The sequence below is a fragment of the Pollachius pollachius genome (genome assembly GCF_949987615.1).
Source record: "Pollachius pollachius genome assembly, chromosome: 8".
In the NCBI taxonomy this organism is placed as follows: Eukaryota; Metazoa; Chordata; class Actinopteri; order Gadiformes; family Gadidae; genus Pollachius; species Pollachius pollachius.
In genome coordinates, this window is record NC_136941.1 from 6,255,091 (window position 1) to 6,275,768 (window position 20,678).

Here is a 20,678-nt window from a genome sequence, read left to right on the forward strand (position 1 = left end):
TCAGGGAGGGTGTACTTATGTGCCTGCTTTGTGTTGTAGTAAAGGAAGAAAAAACCCGGAGCATGGACCCCCGAGATCACGAACGAGGGAAACCCACCCGAAGCCTGAGAGACGTTGTTGGAACGGACCCCTTTTCGTTGTCCTTAGAGTTTTTGTGTTCTCGGTTAAAAACAATAAAAGCGATCTCCCACTGAGGGACGACACCTCTGCCTGCTCGCCTTTCTGTGGACCCGTTACAGTGGGCAAGCTTTCTAAGCTTTTCATCAGCCTAAAATGTCACTTGTTTGTTCCGAGAAAGCCACAGGCATTCCGGAGGTACACAGTACACAGCAAAAGGCCACTACATCATCAGTGGCCATACGCACACGGTGTTTCTACGTGTTCCTGTGAGTGAACCCGAGGGCAAATGCAGGGTAGTCCCTGCCACTCCGCAGTCTTTGTGATTATTGATAATGTTCAAACTGATGTGGACCAACTGAACCACTGGTAGAAAGGAATGGGGGGGGGGGGAAAGAGATTGAAACTGCAAAGGAAATCGATATGTCGTCCAGTAATCATGAACCACTACCCTTTTACAAGATCAAAAGCCCCATAAGTAATGGAAACTATCGTATTGACGTACAGTAGAGTAGCCCTATGGCGGCAGTATGGCAAGGATCAAGGAGCTTCATATTGAAAAAGGGCCATGGACCTATCGGCATAAAATGACAACACCACCCAAGGGTATTGTACCAATAAAAAATATATATATATATAAATATTGCGACGACATGGATCCTACAAATTAACTTGATTTGGCAATTAACCATTTTGAATTTGCTTGTTCCTATGTGGACCATGCAGTTTTCAGCAGGGGTTCTGAGTGGCTAGCAGGGGTCCGAGAGATCCCCCATACAGCTTTAGGCTGCTGATTTGCTGTATTTAAGCATGATTTACAGTCCGACCCGTCGCACCTCGGCTCCTGTCGTTCCAGAAAGAGTCTAAATGGACTCCTGTGTGCTTAAACCATCCACCGGGGACCCGAAGGATTTGCTGAATCGATTAATAAGCCGTTCATGCCCCAGACTAAAGCAATCAATCATAGGGCGGACATATAGAATACACAGGGACCGCCGGCCGCTTGCGGCATCACTCACAATGTGCAATCAAATGTTCAATACGTTGGTTATAGTCTAGAGGGGCACACGTTTCAACATGGAAAACCACCAGTCAAATAGGCTCTCCTCAACATATTTAACCACTTTCTTTTTTCATGCATATTCATAATGTCCCTGCAGGGCAATCATCTTTCAAAACAAGAGTGACCGCAGTGCATCACGTGCAGCACTCAGCTGGATGTTCCTGCAGCTAGCTGTCAGAATTCATCTCTGGATTAATAGCCGTAGAGCCATTTGACTTTCAAATCCATGTAGCGAAGATGATGTTCAATATTCAATGTACATTTATTTCCAGGGCAAGAACAGCCCTCTAAGTGGTCTGTGGATTTGTGGACTTCCATTTCCTTGAGAGCATATACACTGTACTGGTTTTGTCAAAGTGCTTTTAAAGAATTGGCATTATAAAAACAAAACTTTGGCGGGGCACATTTATGGATTTTGTTGCATCAAATGCTTCTTAAGTGAAGCGAAAACACAAGATTGCTACCGAAGCCCATAGCAGCGGGGCAATATAAATATTTTTTACACGTCAAAGTTTGATTCAGTACCAGCTCAGTCCAGAAATCCAAAAGCAAACATCTATCACCATAAAATGTGCATGAGCCTGCTCATCTGGGATCCAATCCCCTCTCTTTGGCTGCAGTGCAGCCAGGGCCTTAGCTATAAACAGATCCCGGTCCACACCATGCAGTCAGGGATCATTAATTTGAGCGAAAGTCTCCAAAGTAGCCCTGCTTACCTCTGAGAGGAGGAAATGTTGTGTAAAAATAAGCACCACCAACATTGAAATAAATGATGTCTCTCTGAAAGACCACAGGTATGTGCTCACGAAATTGATCCAGTCAAATAAGCTGCCCCACTCCGACCCCTTATCCTATAATGCAGAAACATCTCTGTTGTCTGCATCCTTTTCACGGCCAAAGGAAATAATGGATCTGCACCATTGTATAAAAGATTTGCACAATCATGAGGTCTTCACCAAAACCCAGCCACAATTTGCCTCATAGGGTGTGTGTGTGTGTGTGTGTGTGTCTGTCTCTTGATTATTTATTAAAAAAAAAATGCAAGCACAGAGTGTTGTAGTATTTCTTTCACTTGTGCTTGAAATAACCACAATTTAAAAAAATTGGTAGCACATTACTATTCCTTAAGAGGCATGCGCAATGCATTTGAAATATCATAGGGTCCAGATTAAGAGCATTGCTTAAGTCAGGGGAATACATTTTCAAAAGGCTTCTGTGAAAATGACTGAACAAGGGAATGGTCATTTGCGTAGTGCGGGGACTCGGAGTACGGCAATTCATCTAATGCCTCTCATCTTCTCCCTCCCCGAGTAGCCTCTCTTTGTCCATCTTTCTTTATCCCTTTGCTTCCGCTGAGCATAACAGGCTTCTGCATGGCAAAAATCTATCCCTCTCTCCTTCTTGTGTTGATTAATACATATAATTAGATGTGATCTGAGGGGAAAAAAGGCCAGTTCAACGCTGTGTAGCCCATCGCAAACCACCTGCAAGTACCGGTACACTCCAATTGCCTGAAGGTGTCAGCCCTTATGTATCAAACATTTGGTACTGTTTAATGACTTTCAAGGACAGAGAGCCATCATGTGCGTTACAATGTTGCAGTGGTGAAGTGCTGGTATTTCACGCATTCATCCCCACACAAATCGTAACCTCACAAGGACTTGGCACTCCTATGTAAAGCTTTGCACAGATATAAACTCATTGGAAATTAACTTTTGGAATCATCACCGACCCAGCCATGAAATTTAACGTGTGACACTCTGGTAGGTTTTGGAGCAATGTGCCAGGGATTTTATGAGCAAATAAGCCCTGTAATGAATGTCCCTCGCGCTGGTGAATTACAGCTATGAAAAATATGAACTGCGCCACACCGCCATATCCATGATTCAGGCTGCTCTATTTGCAATGATGACAGTGGCAACTTGAATTACTTGAAAAGTATCTTGCCAAACTGGTAAACTAATGAGTTTTAAAAGAGGGACGTCACAACCGAATGACACACAACGCGATTACAGACTCGGCATGTATTCGGTTTTCAGCTCTGTTGCCGAGCACTGACCGCACTAGTTAACAAAGCCAAATCGTAGGTTTGAAGGCACTAAGGGGCAGCTGTGGGCAGCTTATGCAGGCTGTTGGGCACTGAACCAGGATTTGGGTTAGCAGTAAGCTAACCACCCTGTGGCAGAGGAAAGCGCAGTCACTTATCATGTGTCCCAACTGGGATGTTTAATAAGTCTTTGATTACACATGTCACCCAAATAATAATATATTTAAGAAATGAATTACCAACGTGGCTAAATCCCAGAGTGAAAAGCGATATTAAAAATGTAATAACTGTTCCCCGAGATCAATCATTTATTTTTAATAATACGCAATTGTGACATTGTCGTTGTTTGTGATGCAATCGTTTGTGAGAGGACACATAATTGAAAAACAACCCAAAATCTAATAGTAATAGAAATTAGGATATGGGGTCTTGCTGAGGGACCCCTCGACACAAAAAGCAACCTTCCTGTTACAAGCCAACCCGCTCTACCTCCTGGGCTAAGCCAACCCCATAACACATGGATCAACTCAACACAGAGTTTCACAATTCTTAAAGAAATAGGACTAAAAAAACAAGTAAAACCCAAACCAGTGAGAAGAAAAACCTAATCCCCCGCCCATTGAGAGAAGACCGGGCTTACATCAACATGAAACATGGTGGTGCTTTCAATGCGCTAGTTTGAAGGCTCTTCCGTGTGGGCATCAAAGCAGGTGATCTACATATGAAGAGCGCACAGCGGTGGCAGCTGGGGGAGGGGGGTTACAAAAGGCTTTCAAGGTATATACATGCGGCTCACTGCTCGTGATCAGAGTAACCAAAACCATATCAATGGTAAAAATAGCGCCAGTGATTCAGATTTGTACACAACAGTCTCATTATGCGAGTAAGCCTCCTTTCAGGACCCTTCTCCACAGGCAAACAGTCCACCCCATTCCAAGGCAAGCAGGAGCTTAATACGTGCGTCTTCGCAATTATATGACAGCACCGATAAGGTTTACAACAGTGTTCTCGTGTAGGTGGAGGCTGGGAACGCTTTGCCTTCACGATATCGCGCTGGGTGAATTGATGTTTGCAGAGCTCCAGCGGGCTGAAAGTTAGTCATCTCCGGAGAATCACACAGATTGGCTGGGCCTGAACTTTGAAAGCCCCAATCAATGGTTGCGTCTGCCGTTGACAGCAGTGAGACTGTCTATCCATGTCCTTCGGAACAAATATTGCATTCATGTTCGTGTTTTGTTTTTTTGAAACACTAACACTTGCACGCTTTTGACACATACTATACAACTATGTGTGGCTCTCGAGTCTTCATCCACAGTGGCCTTGGTCGAAGCCTGTTTGAGATTGATGGGTTTAACAGAAGTATTTACAGACTACTGGTGTGATAATTGAAGGCTACATTCAAAAGCGGTGACATGAAAATGCACTTGGAGGAAAACAATGATGAGGAGACAAGGAAATTCAGATGGGTGGAGATGGTTTGGCCTGTGGTGAAATAAGCAGGCAATTTCAGAACAAAAAGTAGGAGCAGGGGAAGGGAAAACAGAAACGGGCCATGTCAACGCACAGATAATCGCTCTTATCTGCGGTTTTTCCTCCCAGGGAAGAATCCATCAAGCTTGTTTAGAAGTGTAAAATACAGATACTCCTTTGAGTGGTAAAAGTATCTGAAAATAGAAATGAGAAGTGTCTGTAAGCTGAAGTGAAATGTAATTATTAAAAACAGAGCGGCGAGAAAAATAATGAAAATACAAAAGAAACCACATCGTCTTCAACACAAACATGTCAAAGCATTGTTGTAGTGAAGAGGCACTCATAACACACAAATCAACCTTTCACCGTAGCCAGACACACAATGGCTGACGAGCCCTTCCTTGATCTACATACACATTTTGAACGTGGTAGAAAATTCTGACAGCAAGGCCAAGCGGTTGTTAAATTGTTGCCAGTCTGGCAAACCGTCAAGGGAAAACAAATGTTCTCGTATTAATTAAGAAGACATTTTTCCGACACAAGTAATTTACAAGTGAGATTGAGAAGACGCAAATTACACAATCAATATCAGATAAGCTCTTCATTCCGATGTTACATGACTGAGTTTTCAAAAAGATTAGATACTAGGGTCAAGGAATCCTACATGAAGAGAACCCTTCAATAGTTCGACATGAAAACCCCAAAAAACGAAAACCTTAATTTGACGAAACTGCCACAGGCAAAAAAACTGCCACTCCGAAACCCAAAAGAACAGGCGTGGATTTCTGCGACAACGGAAAACGGAGGGAATTAATCCTAAATTAGGGGGATGTGTGCGTCGGTGGGCGACGAAGGCTGACAGTTATTACCATTACTGCAGTCTGTTGAGCTTCAAGTCATTATCTCAGCCGGGCCGCTGTGACAGGCACCAGCACAGTGATCGCACCACGCACTCCCAGCAATGAGCAGGCCTGGAGGACGTGAGCCGAACAGGAAACACGATCACTCATTTAAGAGCACCAGAACCCCAAGCGTCTGAAGAAAGAGATAGAGAGCCGCAGCACAAATGAGGCCGGCCTGCCACCGGGGGTAGCCAAGGTCAAATAGGGCTGAGTGTGGAGATGCCAAATGATAAGTCCTGAGGACAAGCTCCACGGAAAGAGCACCATAGCCCTACACGGGCCAATTGAATGTGAACCTTTCATATCACGCTGTCGGCTTATCTTGATCTGTTAACTTAAAATGAAGCATTGGGTTGTGGTTGCGTGGAGAGAGACGGTAGATGCACACAGCCGTTGTGACCAGGTCCTCCTTTGTAAAGTGGAACATTGTTCCAGCAAACAAACATTCAGATGAACGCGGGTGAAGTGAAAACAAAATGGAGGAAGGGCCTGTTTACAGTACACACTGAACTCTGTTGAGCGTCAAAGGGAACCTTTGTGTGTTCCACTTAGGTAGATCTTAGATAGGTAGGGGGTATAACGGTTTGAAGGACACTTACTGGCGATTGCGTTGAGTTGTGTGACCATTACCAGCGGTGAACAATCAGGGAATGTGTGATGCCATGTTAATATGTTAGATCAGAATGGATGAGTGGGCTATGTTGGATGAAACGACTCAAAATCATCACCTGAGCAAGAAAAAGTGAACCTAAATCAGCTCAATATTCAATTCAATATGGACCAGAATATAATGGTAAGCCGGGTAGACGCAGTGGAATGCAGTAAATAACATTCTGTCATATCAACAGCTTCACTGTGGAGATGGTCTCCAAAGGATTGGTTTATGCAACATAGGATTTGTTATTTGGCTTAAAACTTAATCTAAATTGATGCACCAATTTGCAACTCAATATCGGTCAAAACATTGCAAGGCCACATGCAACAAGCATTATTGACCACAACCCCCTCCCCTAATCTTCCTCTCTCTGAATACCGCCCCACCATCTCCCCCTCTCTGCCGCCTGTTCTTCTTTGTCTCTCGCATTCCTCCCTAGTTCCTCTCTCTCTCTCTCTCTCTCTCTCTCTCTCTCTCTCTCTCTCTCTCTCTCTCTCTCTCTCTCTCTCTCTCTCTCTCTCTCTCTCTCTCTCTCTCTCTCTCTCTCTCTCTCTCTCTCTCTCTCTCTCTCTCTCTCTCTCGTCGTCTGCCAGGGAGGATCAGAGAGTGAAGAGGGATGGGTGCTGGCGGACAGGCGGACAGGGTTACACTGACTCTGTGCCCATTCTACAGGGAGATTGATGCACCTCTCGATGGGGGAGAGCTGGCAATCATTTTAATTGGGCCATGGGACAAGGGATCTCTGGGGGGAGTCGCTTTACCATGCCTCAGCCCCACGATGCTCCTCCTTCTCATCATCATCATCATCATCATCATCATCATCATCATCATCATCTTCCTCGGGTAAAAATAGAAGGTAAGGGAGGGTTTCTCCTTAAAGCAGTGACCCAAATACATCACTGCCCAAATCCCAATGACATTATGTCCAAGCTTAAGATGTTTGATTAGCATTTAATTAACATTTGTGTGACATTTCAGCTCAGCCCCTCTCCCCCCCCCCCCCCCAACAAATATATAACTGGGGTGGGGGGGGGGGGCAACCTAATGCCTCTGGACCGGGGCTTGTTGTTGCGTTGCCCGGCGACGGACCTGGGAACATGGGAGTTGCACGTAGGTGCAGGGTGACACCTTTATTGGTTCTTTATTGGTCATTTCACTGTGGGCGAGTGCTGCTGCAAAGAGCTTCTGCATCCTGCAAACATCATTTGAGCCGTGACCGCACACACACACACACACACACACACACACACACACACACACACACACACACACACACACACACACACACACACACACACACACACACACACACACACAGCAAACACATGCAAACACATGATCACACGTAATTGCAGTCAGAGGGCAAAGACAACAACAGCCACACAACAGAGTATGTGACTGGGAGCCAATTAAAATCCTAATGGCAGTCTCCGTGGCACAGGGAAGCAAGACGCACAGCTTTAATAAAGTCTGCCGCGGGCCATGTCGTCGGTGTCTACCCCACACGCAGTTTGACTTGGATCCCTCGGCGATGCATGGATAGATTATTAAAGCGGCGCCATCGCTAAATATTTCATTGTATCGCGGGCCGAAAAAGAAAAAAACCTGCGCACACACCACCAGACGGTGCGAGAGACGGAGTAGAGAGACGGAGGTAATTGCGAAGGGTCAAGGGTCAAGAGGCAACCGAGCTGGGATCCTTCCCGCCGCCCGGCTGGGACGAAAGGCGCTCAGCTCCGAGGCCTGCTGTCGGCTACCACGCTCTCAATTAAAGCCTTGTTTGTTGTTTGTGTTCCCAAGGGGTTGTGACCGTGAAACGGGACTAATTCCACTGTATATGCCGGTTAGGGGATTCTTGTTGCCTATTACTGCATGCATGGGCTAACAGCAAGAGCTGAACTATGGCCGCCATGTCCCAGGGTGCTGGCGTCAAGAGCCCTGCTAAGCTAATACTGAGGCTGATTATGTCACGTGAGATAAGAGTGTGTGAATACACTATGAATGGATAAGTGGTAGCAATAGATAGAGGGGCGCTCAGGTAGGCACACACCCACTTGGACAGTGTGACCGCTTGATCCAAGGCATCAAAGTCACGTGCAATGGCCTAAAGGGATACAGCTTGAATATGCATTTGCCTTGATGCCATTGCATTGAAATTCAACCCCAGTGTGCATGCGTGCCCTCATGACGCCTGAACAAAAATGTGGATCCAGAGCACACCTTGAAAAACTCGATGCACATTACCGGCAGCACATCTATCCGACATTAGGTTGTCCTATGCGTCAGTGAACCAACCCACATGGGTCAAGACGATGTCGCATCAAGACATGTTCATTACCATCTCTGCTCTGGTGTCGGCTGTATTCAAACAGAGAGGGGCTCACAGTGTGTATGTCTAAGCTACCTTTGTCTGCAACTTTTCCTGATGTGCAAGCGCTAAGTGAAGCCTAATTACCATACAGTGGATGATTTACGGCTAAGGCACCTCTCTTTATAGAAAAGGCTGTCAAGGGCCCCTGAAGCATGCTCTTAGGCACCGCCATCCATGCCCGCTTCCCCCCCTTTAACCATCCCATAGACTGCTTAACCTCCCCCTCTTCCATGTCTGTGACTGACACCACCCCCCCACCACCACCCAGAGACAGTCACTCTCGTGACTGCGTCACTCTCATGCGTTGGTCTTCGGTCCCGGACACGGTTCCATTTCCATTACGTCAAAGGGATCCCCGTGTACAGCGCTAGTGGAAGGAGACAGATGATGACAAGCGTCATTCTCCTGCATTATGGCGATAAGGCCTCGCATTACATGGCTCAATTGACAGAGGCGCGTCGAGCACCGGGCAGCATCGTAACGATGGATCATAGCGGCGGTTTCATGATGCCGCTGATCAGAGATCAGGAGTGGCAGGCGTGGATGTCTTGGGGAGTCACACCGGGGATAAATTTGCGTTGACAGGCTGCAATTGTGGGGGGTGGGTGGTGGGCAGTCCTCCCACCCGTAGCTCCCCGCCACTGACCCGTGTGTTTCTGTAGCGGGTCCATCAGGGCCGGCGGACGGTCCGGGTATGATTGGATGAAAGGGGAACTGTCGCTGGGCTCTCTTGTTTCATTAGAGGGTGTGAGGTGTGGAGCCGGCCGACTGTTGGAGCCGGATGAAGCCGTTCAGCGGTTTCCTTCCACTCAGCTCCAGGGGGCACTTCACTGGTTGAATGAGTCGCGGTTAGCATGAGGTAAAAAAAACTGATTGAATCCCCCCCCTAAGACATGGCGCGTTTGTTTCTTGGAATGCGAAAGTACCTCGAAGACAAATTAAACGCATACTTCCTTCACAGAACCTGGGTGAAGTTGGGTAAGGAAAATAAATTGTGATGGTTGTTGTAATATTAGTTCATACAACGTATTACTGGAATATAAAAACCTGCACATAGGAAATTAATAATGAAAGGGTGTTTGACATCAAACAGGAGTAGGCCCTTTTTCCAAACACATTTCGGTTGGTCAATTTTATATTTTAGTGTTCAGGTGTCCTCCAATGAACGTACTCAATGAGTTATTCAGATAGCGCTGAATAACCATGAGAGTCCAGTGAAGAGAGAGGGAGGAAGAGAGAGAGAGAGGGAAGAAAAGAGAGAGAGAGAACAAAAAGAGGTATGGAGAGAGTGAGGGAGTTTTCCGAGTGCAAAGTTAAATATTTACGGTCACCCAAACCATTCCGGCATATGCTCTCAGCCTCCATGATGCATGGAGACAAGATAAGCGACCAGTTTGCTGCAGACCAGCTCTGCAAGGTGGACTTCAAAAGAGTGCAAGGCCAGAAACAGCAGCAATTAAAGTCCAAAGGGATCTAGTTATTGTATCATGCCGGTTTCTCCTTTCTTACCACATGCTTAATGTTTTGTATGTGTGACAATAAGTCGTCCTTACCTTTCAAAAGATGAGAACCGTAATAGCCAGTTAACACTCAGAGATGATTGACTCTGAGCTATGAAATAGAATTTAGAGAGCAAAACTAAATGTCATGATTCTGATAAATCAAACGAAGAGGGAAAGAAGCCTGCTTTTGGTGTCCCTGCACAGGCCGGAACACAGGGAATGCTACACACGTTAAAATGTGCAGCACAGCCCCATCTAGTGGCCACGGAAATACCAGAGATAACAAGAGTTTCATGACGCTTCAGAAAGCCGTTTTTGATGCTGAAAGGACAAAGGTAATGTGGAAAATGTAGGTGGTTTGTACCAAATGGTCTGTCTTGCCCTCAATTAAGGTAAGACCTCTTGTCGACTAAACTCAAGCTGGTTAAGTAGTGCATATAAACTCCACAATGACGACGAGAATGTCTGCAACCGGTTTTAAGATAAGTTCAGAAAAAAACCCTGAATTGTGACTCTTGAGAGTCTTGTTTGTGACAAATTGAGATGAAGGGCTTCATTGGTTTAGTGTGAGTGATGAGGACAGAGACAGGGAGGCAATCACAGCCTGAAGCCGTGTTATGGATCCTGATTAGGCTGAGAGACGATCCAGAGTTGTGTCCCAGTCTACCGCGACAGCATTTCAGTCCTCTTACTTCACGTGTGACGTGCACGCCCGTTAACAGACCCCGGAGCGAGACAAATAACCACAAGACAACAACAACAAAGACAAGGATAAGGAACAAATATACAAAGGTTTTGACAAGCAATGTCTGAAGCATGTAGCGGAGACTGATATGCCTCCATCAGAAGTGCCGCCCTCGCTCTCGCCGCTAAACCCGCGTATAACTGAAATGGATATCTGTCAATCCAAAGCCCCGCCCTCCCTCTTGCCGATAACACAGGTTTGCAGTGCCACGCTCCGGGCGTGCCTCGGTGAGATGAGAGCGCGTGGGAACGGGGTTAGATCTCGACAGAAGAACTACAACTAAATTACTTTCTTTCTGTTTCTTTGCCCCCCAGCCGGCGCTCCAGGCCTGCCTTCCCCAAGGCAGGAGCTCGACGCAGACCCACTTCAGACACCCTGCACCTCAGATCCCTCCCCCGCCCTCCCCCGTCCCCCCTGCCCTGCAGCTGTCATCCCCAGCGGTAGGGTTACCTGGCACCGCGCCCGTTAGCCCCTGATGCTAACGACGGCCGCAGACAGGGAGGGGAACGGGCCGGGTGTGCCCGGGGCTCTCGCTCGCCAGGGGAGCGTTGAGATGGGGAGGGACTGTAAGAACAGTAGGGAGCTAGAGAGCTCCCTACTGTAGCTCTCTAGCTCTCTCTGCCCCCCTTTTCCCTCAGGAGGAAGGACGAACCGTTCCGAGTCGTCCCATAGTGTCCCCACACTGTACCCCCACTCTGAGGCAAACAACAGCCCGACATGGCATCAACACACGCACGTGCGTGCGCACACACACACACACACACACACACACACACACACACTATTTTGGGGGGAGAATTTGAATCTCTTGAAAGACACCCTCACTCACACTAGAAAAGCCATTTCTTATTTGAAGCTAAAATACAGTTGAAGTATCAGAGAATACCCCAATACTGGAATTAACCGAGAGCCATTCAATATTATTGCACATGCTCTCCAACGTACTACACCAATACTTCTTTCAGATGCTACAATAACAAATGCTTGAAGTGAATGAAGTTCAGCAAACAAAAGGATCTGATACCCTGCAACCTTGCTGGGTGGCATCCCAATCAATCCATTACATTTTTTCAAGATTACAGCTGGACTCGTGATTGTATCGTGTTTGTATCATGTAAACAAGCCCGAAACAGGGCCCATCATTCCAGTTAGTCGGAGGGCTAACTGAAAAGCTTTCAGGCCTCGCACTCTCCACAATGTGAACCTTGCATCATAAAAACGAGTCCATCTGTAATTCCAAACACTTAAAGAACGACAGTTATTTCGAAAAACTCGATTTGCGGCATATAATACCGCACACATGAATCACACAAACTGGGGGCGCCGTCTGCCACATTTCTCTTTACGTTTAGCACTGAGAATGCGTTGTGGCAGTGAATCAGAGCTATTGGTGCACACACAACACTATCCAACGCTGAGCTGAATTCGCTCCGCTTTGCCTCTGGCTTGGTAACGTCAGGGAGTCTTGGCAGATGAGGCAGAGGTGATAAGACAGAACGGGGAAGCTTTGCTGATAAGGCGGCCCACTTTCTCACACATTATATAATGACATAGAGCACTAAACTCTTTGATAAATATATATTATACGCACACACACACACACACACACACAAACAGCAAGCCACATAGACATATCTAAAGATAGAAAATTAGCTGTATAGACAGAATGACAGATGAATGGACAGAATGATAGACGTGAGGTCAGTCAGACCAACAGAGGGACGGCTAGACAGGCAGACAGAGACAGAGAGATAGACAGAGAGTTAGCGTTTGAAAGATATTTGCCATGGTTGCCATGGTTTCTAATCACCTCCTATAGAACCCCCTCAGCTCTTCAGTACACTGTGCCGATACAGCAGCGCACGTGGCGCTAAGCCGCGCGGGGATAAGAGAATGGGGCGTCTTGTGGAGATGAACTAAATGCACAGTGGAAAACACCCTGCCATGACTCAGTGGACGCCTGCCGCATTTCTCCTTTTTTGAGTCCTTTTTTTTAATTGGTGATCTGCTTAGCCAAGGCGGGGAAAAACACACATGTGAGAGCACGTACGAGAGCACACACACACACACACACACACACACACACACACACACACACACACACACACACACACACACTACGGGGGAGGGGGGCTGGCCTTCCAGGTCCCGTGGTACGCATAAAGAGCTGCCGATTCGCCCACGCACATAATCACGGTGATCTTTCCCTGACTGAGCTGCTTCAAATGGGCCTGGACGCGTCGCCGGGGCCCCTAAGTGCCTTCCCCTGGGTGTGGGGAGAGGGACGGCTGCTCCGGTCTCCAGGGCGGCACGCCGAACATTGCATGTTTTATGAATGTATATGCAACCAGCTTGGCGATGTATGTATTATAGATGCATATCGAACCAACTTAGCGATGCATGCTTTATGGATATGTATGGAACCAACTAAGCAATGCACTGAATGTTTTATGGGTATGCATGGAACCGTCTTAGAAATGCACACATCCAAGATGCATGCGTGTATGGTGTGTCCAGGTGGTGATCAATTTTGACCACATTTGTAACCACACACACACACACACGGGCTGACGCACGCACGCACACGCACACACACACACAGACTTAATTAATGGGTTCGTGCCATGTCCTATGCCCCATGTGATCTCTCTCTCTCTGCCTCTTTCAACCCACTCTCCTGTCCTTCTACACTGTATGGAAGGCACAGGCATGGCAATCAATGATTACAAATAAGAAATCCACCATGTGAGGCGGAGTGGTCTATACGCCGATGTGACACGCAGGCGAGACATCCAGCTGTCGCGCCTGGACGAAGAAAAACGAAACCACTCGAGGCGGTTTGCGTATTTGATGAATCGTATGTACGCGCGTGATTCTTGCAATTTCTGGGTTACAGCTCCAAGGTTGAAGGTACTCATTTACAAGTCACCTTAGACAAAAAAGTGTCAGACAAATAATTGTAATGTAATGTAAAGTGAACACTGAGGGATTATGATCGTGAAAATCATGTTTCAATAAAGACGTTGGCCCAGGAAGTGTTGCCCCCCACGCCCCCCCCCCCCCCCCCCCCCCCCCCACTATCACCTCGACGAGCTGCCAATCCTGTTTAAACCACCTCTGTCTCCACGGAGATAGAATTTCAAAAGGTTCTTCCGTGTCCAACCTTTCTGCCCAATCAAATTCCTCCCACATCCAAACGGCAACAACAACAGAGCCCATTTCTCATTCTGCGATTGTGTGTCTGTTTGTTGGTTTGTTTGTTTGCTTGAGTTGGCCAGGCCAAGGATCCCAGGTTTAATTTCCTCGGGGAACGCCGAATCACGAGACACGTGAGTAATCTACAAGGACGTGAGGAGAGATCTCGCCCCGGTGAATTGGAAGAAAGATGGAAGATTGGGCCTTTATGTGGGTGTGTGTAGGTGTGTGAGTGAGTGAGTGAGTGAGTGAGTGAGTGAGTGAGTGAGTGAGTGAGTGAGTGTGTATGATCATGTGCACCATTATAACTGGGCCTGGAGTCGAAGCGTGGGCGTTTAAACATGACAACAATGCTGGAAAGCAATCTATTTGTATGCATGAATGCACATTAGAATACACCAGGTAATAACAGGCACATCATCACAGGTTTATCGCTTCATCTTCACTCTCCATCTTCTTCTCTCCTTTAAAAATACGAACACACCGAACCTCATCTGAATGTTGGCGAGATTGTACCCGAGAAGAGGAATTTCAGCCTTTCAGCCCCTTTTTGTTCTGTATTTTTAAACTGAAAAATCCATTCACCGCTTTCCTCAAAGATGCAGGACATTTTAGGGTGCAAAATAATTAAAACAGATCACCTTACAAACTGATTGTGAGATACACTTTGCACATAGTTTGTAGTCTCTCTCCCCTTCTCCCTATCTCTCCCTACGTCTCTCGCTCTGCCTCTCACTCGATCTCTCCCTTTCTCTTCCACTCTACATTTCTTGCTCAACGTCTCCCTCTCCCCAACCTCCCTTTCCATCCACTTCTAGCCCTCCCCCTTCTCCCACTTTCTCTGTCCCTCCCCATCTACCTTTCGCTCGCTCCCTTTCTGTCTCTCTCGCTCCCCCTCTACCTCTCTCTCTCACCGTGTTATTCAAGCCCTCTCTCTCTCCCTTCCTCTCCGTCTGTCTCTCCCCGCCTCTCTACCCCTCTCTCTACCTCTACCTCTCTCTCTTTCCGTGTTGTCCCGGCCCCTTTCTCTCTCTCCGTCTCTCTCTCCCTCCCTTCTACCTCTCCTTCACCGTTTTGTCTCCCTCCCAACCCCTCTACCTCTCTCTACCTCTACCTCTCTCTCTCACCTTGTTGTCCCAGCCCCTCTCTCTCTCCGTCACTCTCTCCCTCCCTTCTACCTCTCTCTGTCTCTCACCATGTTGTCCCAGCCCCTCTCCTTCTCCTTCCCTCCCTCTCTCTCCCCCTCCCTCCCTTCTACCTCTCTCGCTCTCTCCCTCCCTCCCCTCTCAGTCTCTCTCTCTCTCTTTCTCTCACCGTGTTGTCCCAGCCCCTCTCCTTCTCCGTCTCTCTCTCCCTCTCTCTCCCTCCCTTCTTTCTACCTCTCTCTCTCTCCCTCCCTCCCCTCTTAGTCTCTCTCTTTCTCTCACCGTGTTGTCCCAGCCCCTCTCCTTCTCCGTCTCTCTCTCCCTCTTTCTCCCTCCCTCCATTCTACCTCTCCCTCTCTCCCTCCCTCCCCTCTCAGTCTCTCTCTTTCTCTCACCGTGTTGTCCCGGCCCAGTGGAGCAGAGAAGACGTACTCCAGCTGGAAGACGACGGCCAGTGCACTGTGATTGGCCAGCTGGAGCTCCAGGCTACTGCGGAGGCCCAGGGATGTGGGAAGGGACGCCAGCGCCTTGCTGAGGAGACACACATACATACACACGCACACACACACACACACACACACACACACACACACACACAGACACACACACACTGAATAAGGTGCATTGTAAGTGCGAGATAAATTGAGGTACAGAGAGAGAGAGAGAGAGAGAGAGAGAGAGAAAGAGAGAGAGAGATAAAGATAGGGCAGGGGCATCAACTAGGCAAGAGAGCATTTACAGGGCAGACAGCCAAAAACAGAAGGAGCGAGAGAGAGAGAGAGAAAGCGAGAGAGCAAGAGAGAGCGAGAGAGCGAAAGCGGGCGAGGGCGAGAGATAAGAGGCAGCACAACAACAGAGGGAGGACAGGAGATTATCGAATAATGGTAAACAACAAGAGTTAGGACAAATTGGATTTCAAACAAGTCCAATCAAAGAGCAGCGGGTCATTGCACTGTTTTGGTTTTAATCTTTTGTAGAAGTACAAGTCAACTGATCAGTTAACAACCAAACAACCAAAGACTGTATGCTTGCTAAGGCAACGCCTTGGAATGACCCTTAAGGAGCATCAATTAGTCCCTCCCACCACTGAGTTCAGAAAACTCAGCTACAGGTACCAGAATAACCCACCCTCCTCTCCTTCACTGCAGTTAAGATTTTCACAAACAAGGAGGAATGGAAGGGGGGTGTGGTGGTGGTGAGGATGATTATGATGATGAGTCGGTTTTGCTAAATGTTGATGATGATGTTAATGATGATGGTGTTGTCGGTAGTGATGTTGATGGGGGTGGATGGTGGTGTTGATGGCGGAATTGGATGGTGGTGGTGGAGCAGCAAGCAGTTTGGCAAAGAGTCTCTTTGTTTGGATGAGTTTTCACAGCCTCCCTGGAGCGAGTGCAACAGCCAGAACACTTAAGATTTGTTTTGCTATCTCTCCCGAATAAACACCAGGGCGGGTGCCAGCTAAATAGCTCCTCCACGATCAATCGAAGGGAAGAAGAAGAAGAAGAAAAAACACACTCAACTATTAATGTGTCTGTATGCTAGGGCCTTTAGATTATCTTTGCTGTCGTTGTCCTGTTGTTGTTGTTTTTTACGCCAGTGACTAACAGCTGCCGAACCAACTGCCGGCATTGTAATGCTATCTGTTATCTAAACAATAATTAAAGTTTGTCATCATAAGCTAATTGAGTAGTAGAACATTTGCACTTTGCACAAAACACCCACATAATCACATATGTAATTACCATATATGTGCTCATATGCAAAGAGGATCACTAGTGTGTTGGTACTCCCACACTGGCCACTCATAGTTTGATATGGGCATTACAACATCCATTAGACTGCTCCTTCAAGCAACTGCGGAAATTAAACAATTCAATTACATTGTAGCCTGAGTGCCATGCCTCACCGCTGCTCTGGCAGGTTTGGCAAACCCCCTCCCGTGTAACAGAGGAGCCCCAATAACAGAGTCCCAGCAGGGGGAGAGCCATCTCTGGTGACATACTGGTTATTGCATTTGTAGCTACGGGGCACTGATCCAAGCCAATAGCAAACAGCGACGGCAATAACCTGTGTTTGGTGCTGTCAAGTTGTTTGGTTTTAGTGATTGGTCGCTCCATAAGGAGCACAAAAGATCTCAGCTATGGGCCCTGACGTGAACTCACTGGAATAGGGTTCAAGAAGGGGGCGACGGAGGGAACAATATGGAATCAATTCTGTCAAAGGCCAAGGGGAGCCATTGTTGGGGAACAGGACTTTTTACTTTCTAGCGCAACTTGCTTGTTTTCGACCAATCCTGTCGCAGGAGGCGGGGGATCTGTGAGCAGGGTAATTGTCCAACACAAATTTGTCCAGAAGCAGTCAAAAAAAAAATATCCGTAACGGCTTTAAATCAGCACAGTGTAGACTGTACTAGAAATATAAATCCCCTTCTGAAAGTCTCATCCAAGGCGCAACTCCGCCCCATGAAGTATTTGGTTCAATCCCGTCTCCCCTGAAAAGTTCGGCTTTAAGATAATATGACTGAATCCGAGAAAAGAAGGTAGTCTCGCAGGTAGAACCACGGTCATATGCATTTGAACCTGTGTGAAAAGGAGAGGGCAAGAGCGAATGTAGCTGGACCAGCTGTATGTTTGGTGCCGCTCCTCGTTGATGTACGGGGATCTGACTCTGGTGCTGGTTGAACCCACGAGAAGCCAGCATTGACACCACGTCAAGGAGGCTTCTGAGTCTCTATCGTTCCAACAGGGCTGAAACATGCCCAGGGGAGGCTGTCCGCCTGCACCACGCTGCTCTCTGACGCAGCTAAGCCCTCCGATCAGAGGGCTTGGACCGTGGGGGACGTTGGCATGGAAGATCAACAAGGGAGGGACCTTATTTCCCTGGGAAGGTGCAAGGGTGACCCGCCACCGACCGAAGAACCCCATGCCTCCCACTGACACTGACACACAAACACACACACACACTTATCTGACACATACACACATACAGACACATATATATAGATACACACACACACGACCCACCCACCCATACTCATGACACACACACAAGCCCACTCAGGGTGGGCATTATGAGACATATCTCTGATTGGCTATAAAACAAGAAGAGACCCCTGGGACCCATAACACCATGATGTTGTGGGGGGGGGGGGGGGATCAACGCTTACGAGGACAGACGGCGGGGGTCGGAGGTCAGCTACTAACGACGGCGCTTAGTGATCCTTGAGGGTGGGCTGCGTAGAGCGGAGGGTGATGTCAGAGTGCTCTGGTTCTGGTGGCAAGGTCGACGGTAAGCCGCGTGTAAACACCGTGCACAAGAGGGAGGGTCATTTATTTTTAAAGAGCGCCGTTAAAGTTCATCCCCTGCTTTTACCCGACAAATTCCCACCGGGGGCATAGAATGAGTTGGTTGTGTGTGGTAGATTGATCCCTCAACACCACCACGGATGAAGATTATGCTTGAATTGAGCCGTTATTGCGATAGTTGAGGAAAAACAGTGTGTGATTTTTCATATAAATACTTAATTACAAGCGTATTGTGGGCGAGGGAGTCCGCCATCTTCGTAAATTATATATCATGTTTAATCGAATATGGTTTACACCGTTTAAAACAAGTTTGTTTTCTGTTGCTCTTTATCAAATATGCATGGTGTGACTCAATCAAAAATATTCAGAAACTCTCAATACTTTATAACATAGCATTACGGATGCCATTATTAAGTTAGCAAGCAAGTAAGCAAATATAAAAAAATATATGTTAAGATATGTAGTTTTGGAGGTATTGTTATTTGTTTTAAAATCATTGCTAATGTGTATTGGTAGTGTTGGTATTGGAAGTATTGGTAGTGGTGGTATTGTTTATGGTATTAGTAGTTGTGGTATGGATTTTCTATTGGTATTGGTAGTATTGGTAGTTGTGGTTAAGTTATTGGTAGTTGTGGTTTCGTTATTGGTAGTTGTGGTTTCGTTTTTGGAAGTTGTAGTTTCGTTTTTGGAAGTTGTAGTTTCGTTATTGGAAGTTGTTGTTTTGTTATTGGTATTGGTAGTATTGATAGTTGTGGTTTTGTTATTGGTATTGGTAGTTGTAGTTTTGTTATTGGTAGTATTGGTAGTTGTGTTTCTTGTATTGGCGGTAGTATTGGTAGTTGTGTTTCTTGTATTGGCGGTAGTATTGGTGGACATGTCATGGTATTGTTGATGTTGTTGTTGATGGTACTGTGTTCAAGCCAGCCGTCCGCTCCCCATGACGCTCTGGGGGCTAAATCTGCACCTGTTCTGAAAACAGTGTTTCCCTCTCCGAGAGCAATCCAACCCTCAACTGACAGAGCAGTTTGCCCCAGTCTCTGTGCTGCGGGGCGGTGGTAACAGGCAGGTGCTTGGCTGGGGGTTAGCTGGAGGAGGAGGAGGGGCCGGGCTGCACAGCGAGCGAGCAAACGAGCGAGAGCTGCGAGGTGTGAGATGATGCACAAAGAGAAAGGGAGACAGAACAGACCGAGCGCGCCCGCCGGGCCTCATCTATCATTTAAAGCGCCCCGGAGCAGGTGATGCAACATCATAATAACAGGCACGCCGTACAACCTCACCAACACGACGCCGTCTTTGTTTAAACATTTGTTTTTCGTCTGACAGCTGATGCACCTTTCCCGGGCTGAATGAACAGCCTACTGTACCGGTTTCCCCGGCGCTGCCACCTGCTTCCTGTACTACCTACTACCACCCATCAGCTGCTTGTACACCTCTGTTGTGAACTAACACGGGCTCCTGGAAAACCTGGGATCTTATGGCCTTTTTCAACCGAAAGAACAAGCGCTACTCGCCACGACTGACGTGGCACGACTTGGATTGGTTCCAGGCACGTCATATTTCCATCTAGAATGAAGCACCTCTTCAATGTGGGCTGGTCGTCATTGCACACATTCGCGAAACTGCAGTGACATACTTATCCACGCAACACATAAAGGGCTTGGCTTGGGCGAGTTGTGCTGGTACTGTCTGTGGAAAAAGGCCAATAGTGGATTCAAGTTTGCCAGGGTTAGCATTGACGATGGGCTGGACTTTAGGGCTTTGAAACCCTTCAGCTTTCAGGGCCCACGGCTCCAGTCACTGTCCGCTGACTTATGAACCCACCTGTCTTTGGGCAGCATAGACTGCTTGGTGGTGCTGTCTCCCCGGCCTTTGCCTCCTCCTCCTCCTCCTCCTCCTCCTCCTCCTCCTCCGGGTGGCACCTGGAGCTCCAGCAGCACCACCTGGGGTTCCTCCAGGAAGCCCCAGCCGTTGTGGACCCCCACGTGGAGCCTCCTCTCCTGGACCACCACGCCGGGCCGCGTCGGGCCCTCCACCCCGGCCTGTGGTGGGGGGTACAATCAGGGTACATTCATTAACCATTCCTTCACATTAGTTGATGCATTAATATGCATTGTTAGGTAACATTAGCATGGGGGTTGGGGTCAGAGTTAGGGTTGCC

At 47.5% G+C, this 20,678-nt stretch overlaps 1 protein-coding gene across 1 annotated transcript in view; it reads right to left on the minus strand.

The window, feature by feature from the left end:
- Nucleotides 1-7,295: 7,295 nt before the first annotated feature.
- Nucleotides 7,296-20,678, minus strand: part of LOC307079812 (nephrocystin-4-like) — a gene marked incomplete at both ends in the record, with an annotated part of 43,010 nt that continues 29,627 nt past the window's right edge. Inside the window, 3 exons of the mRNA XM_079742320.1 lie at nt 7,296-7,343; nt 15,608-15,739; nt 20,461-20,559. Of these exons, the coding sequence (XP_079598446.1) occupies nt 7,296-7,343; nt 15,608-15,739; nt 20,461-20,559 (279 nt within the window). The remainder of the gene's footprint in view (nt 7,344-15,607; nt 15,740-20,460; nt 20,560-20,678) is intronic.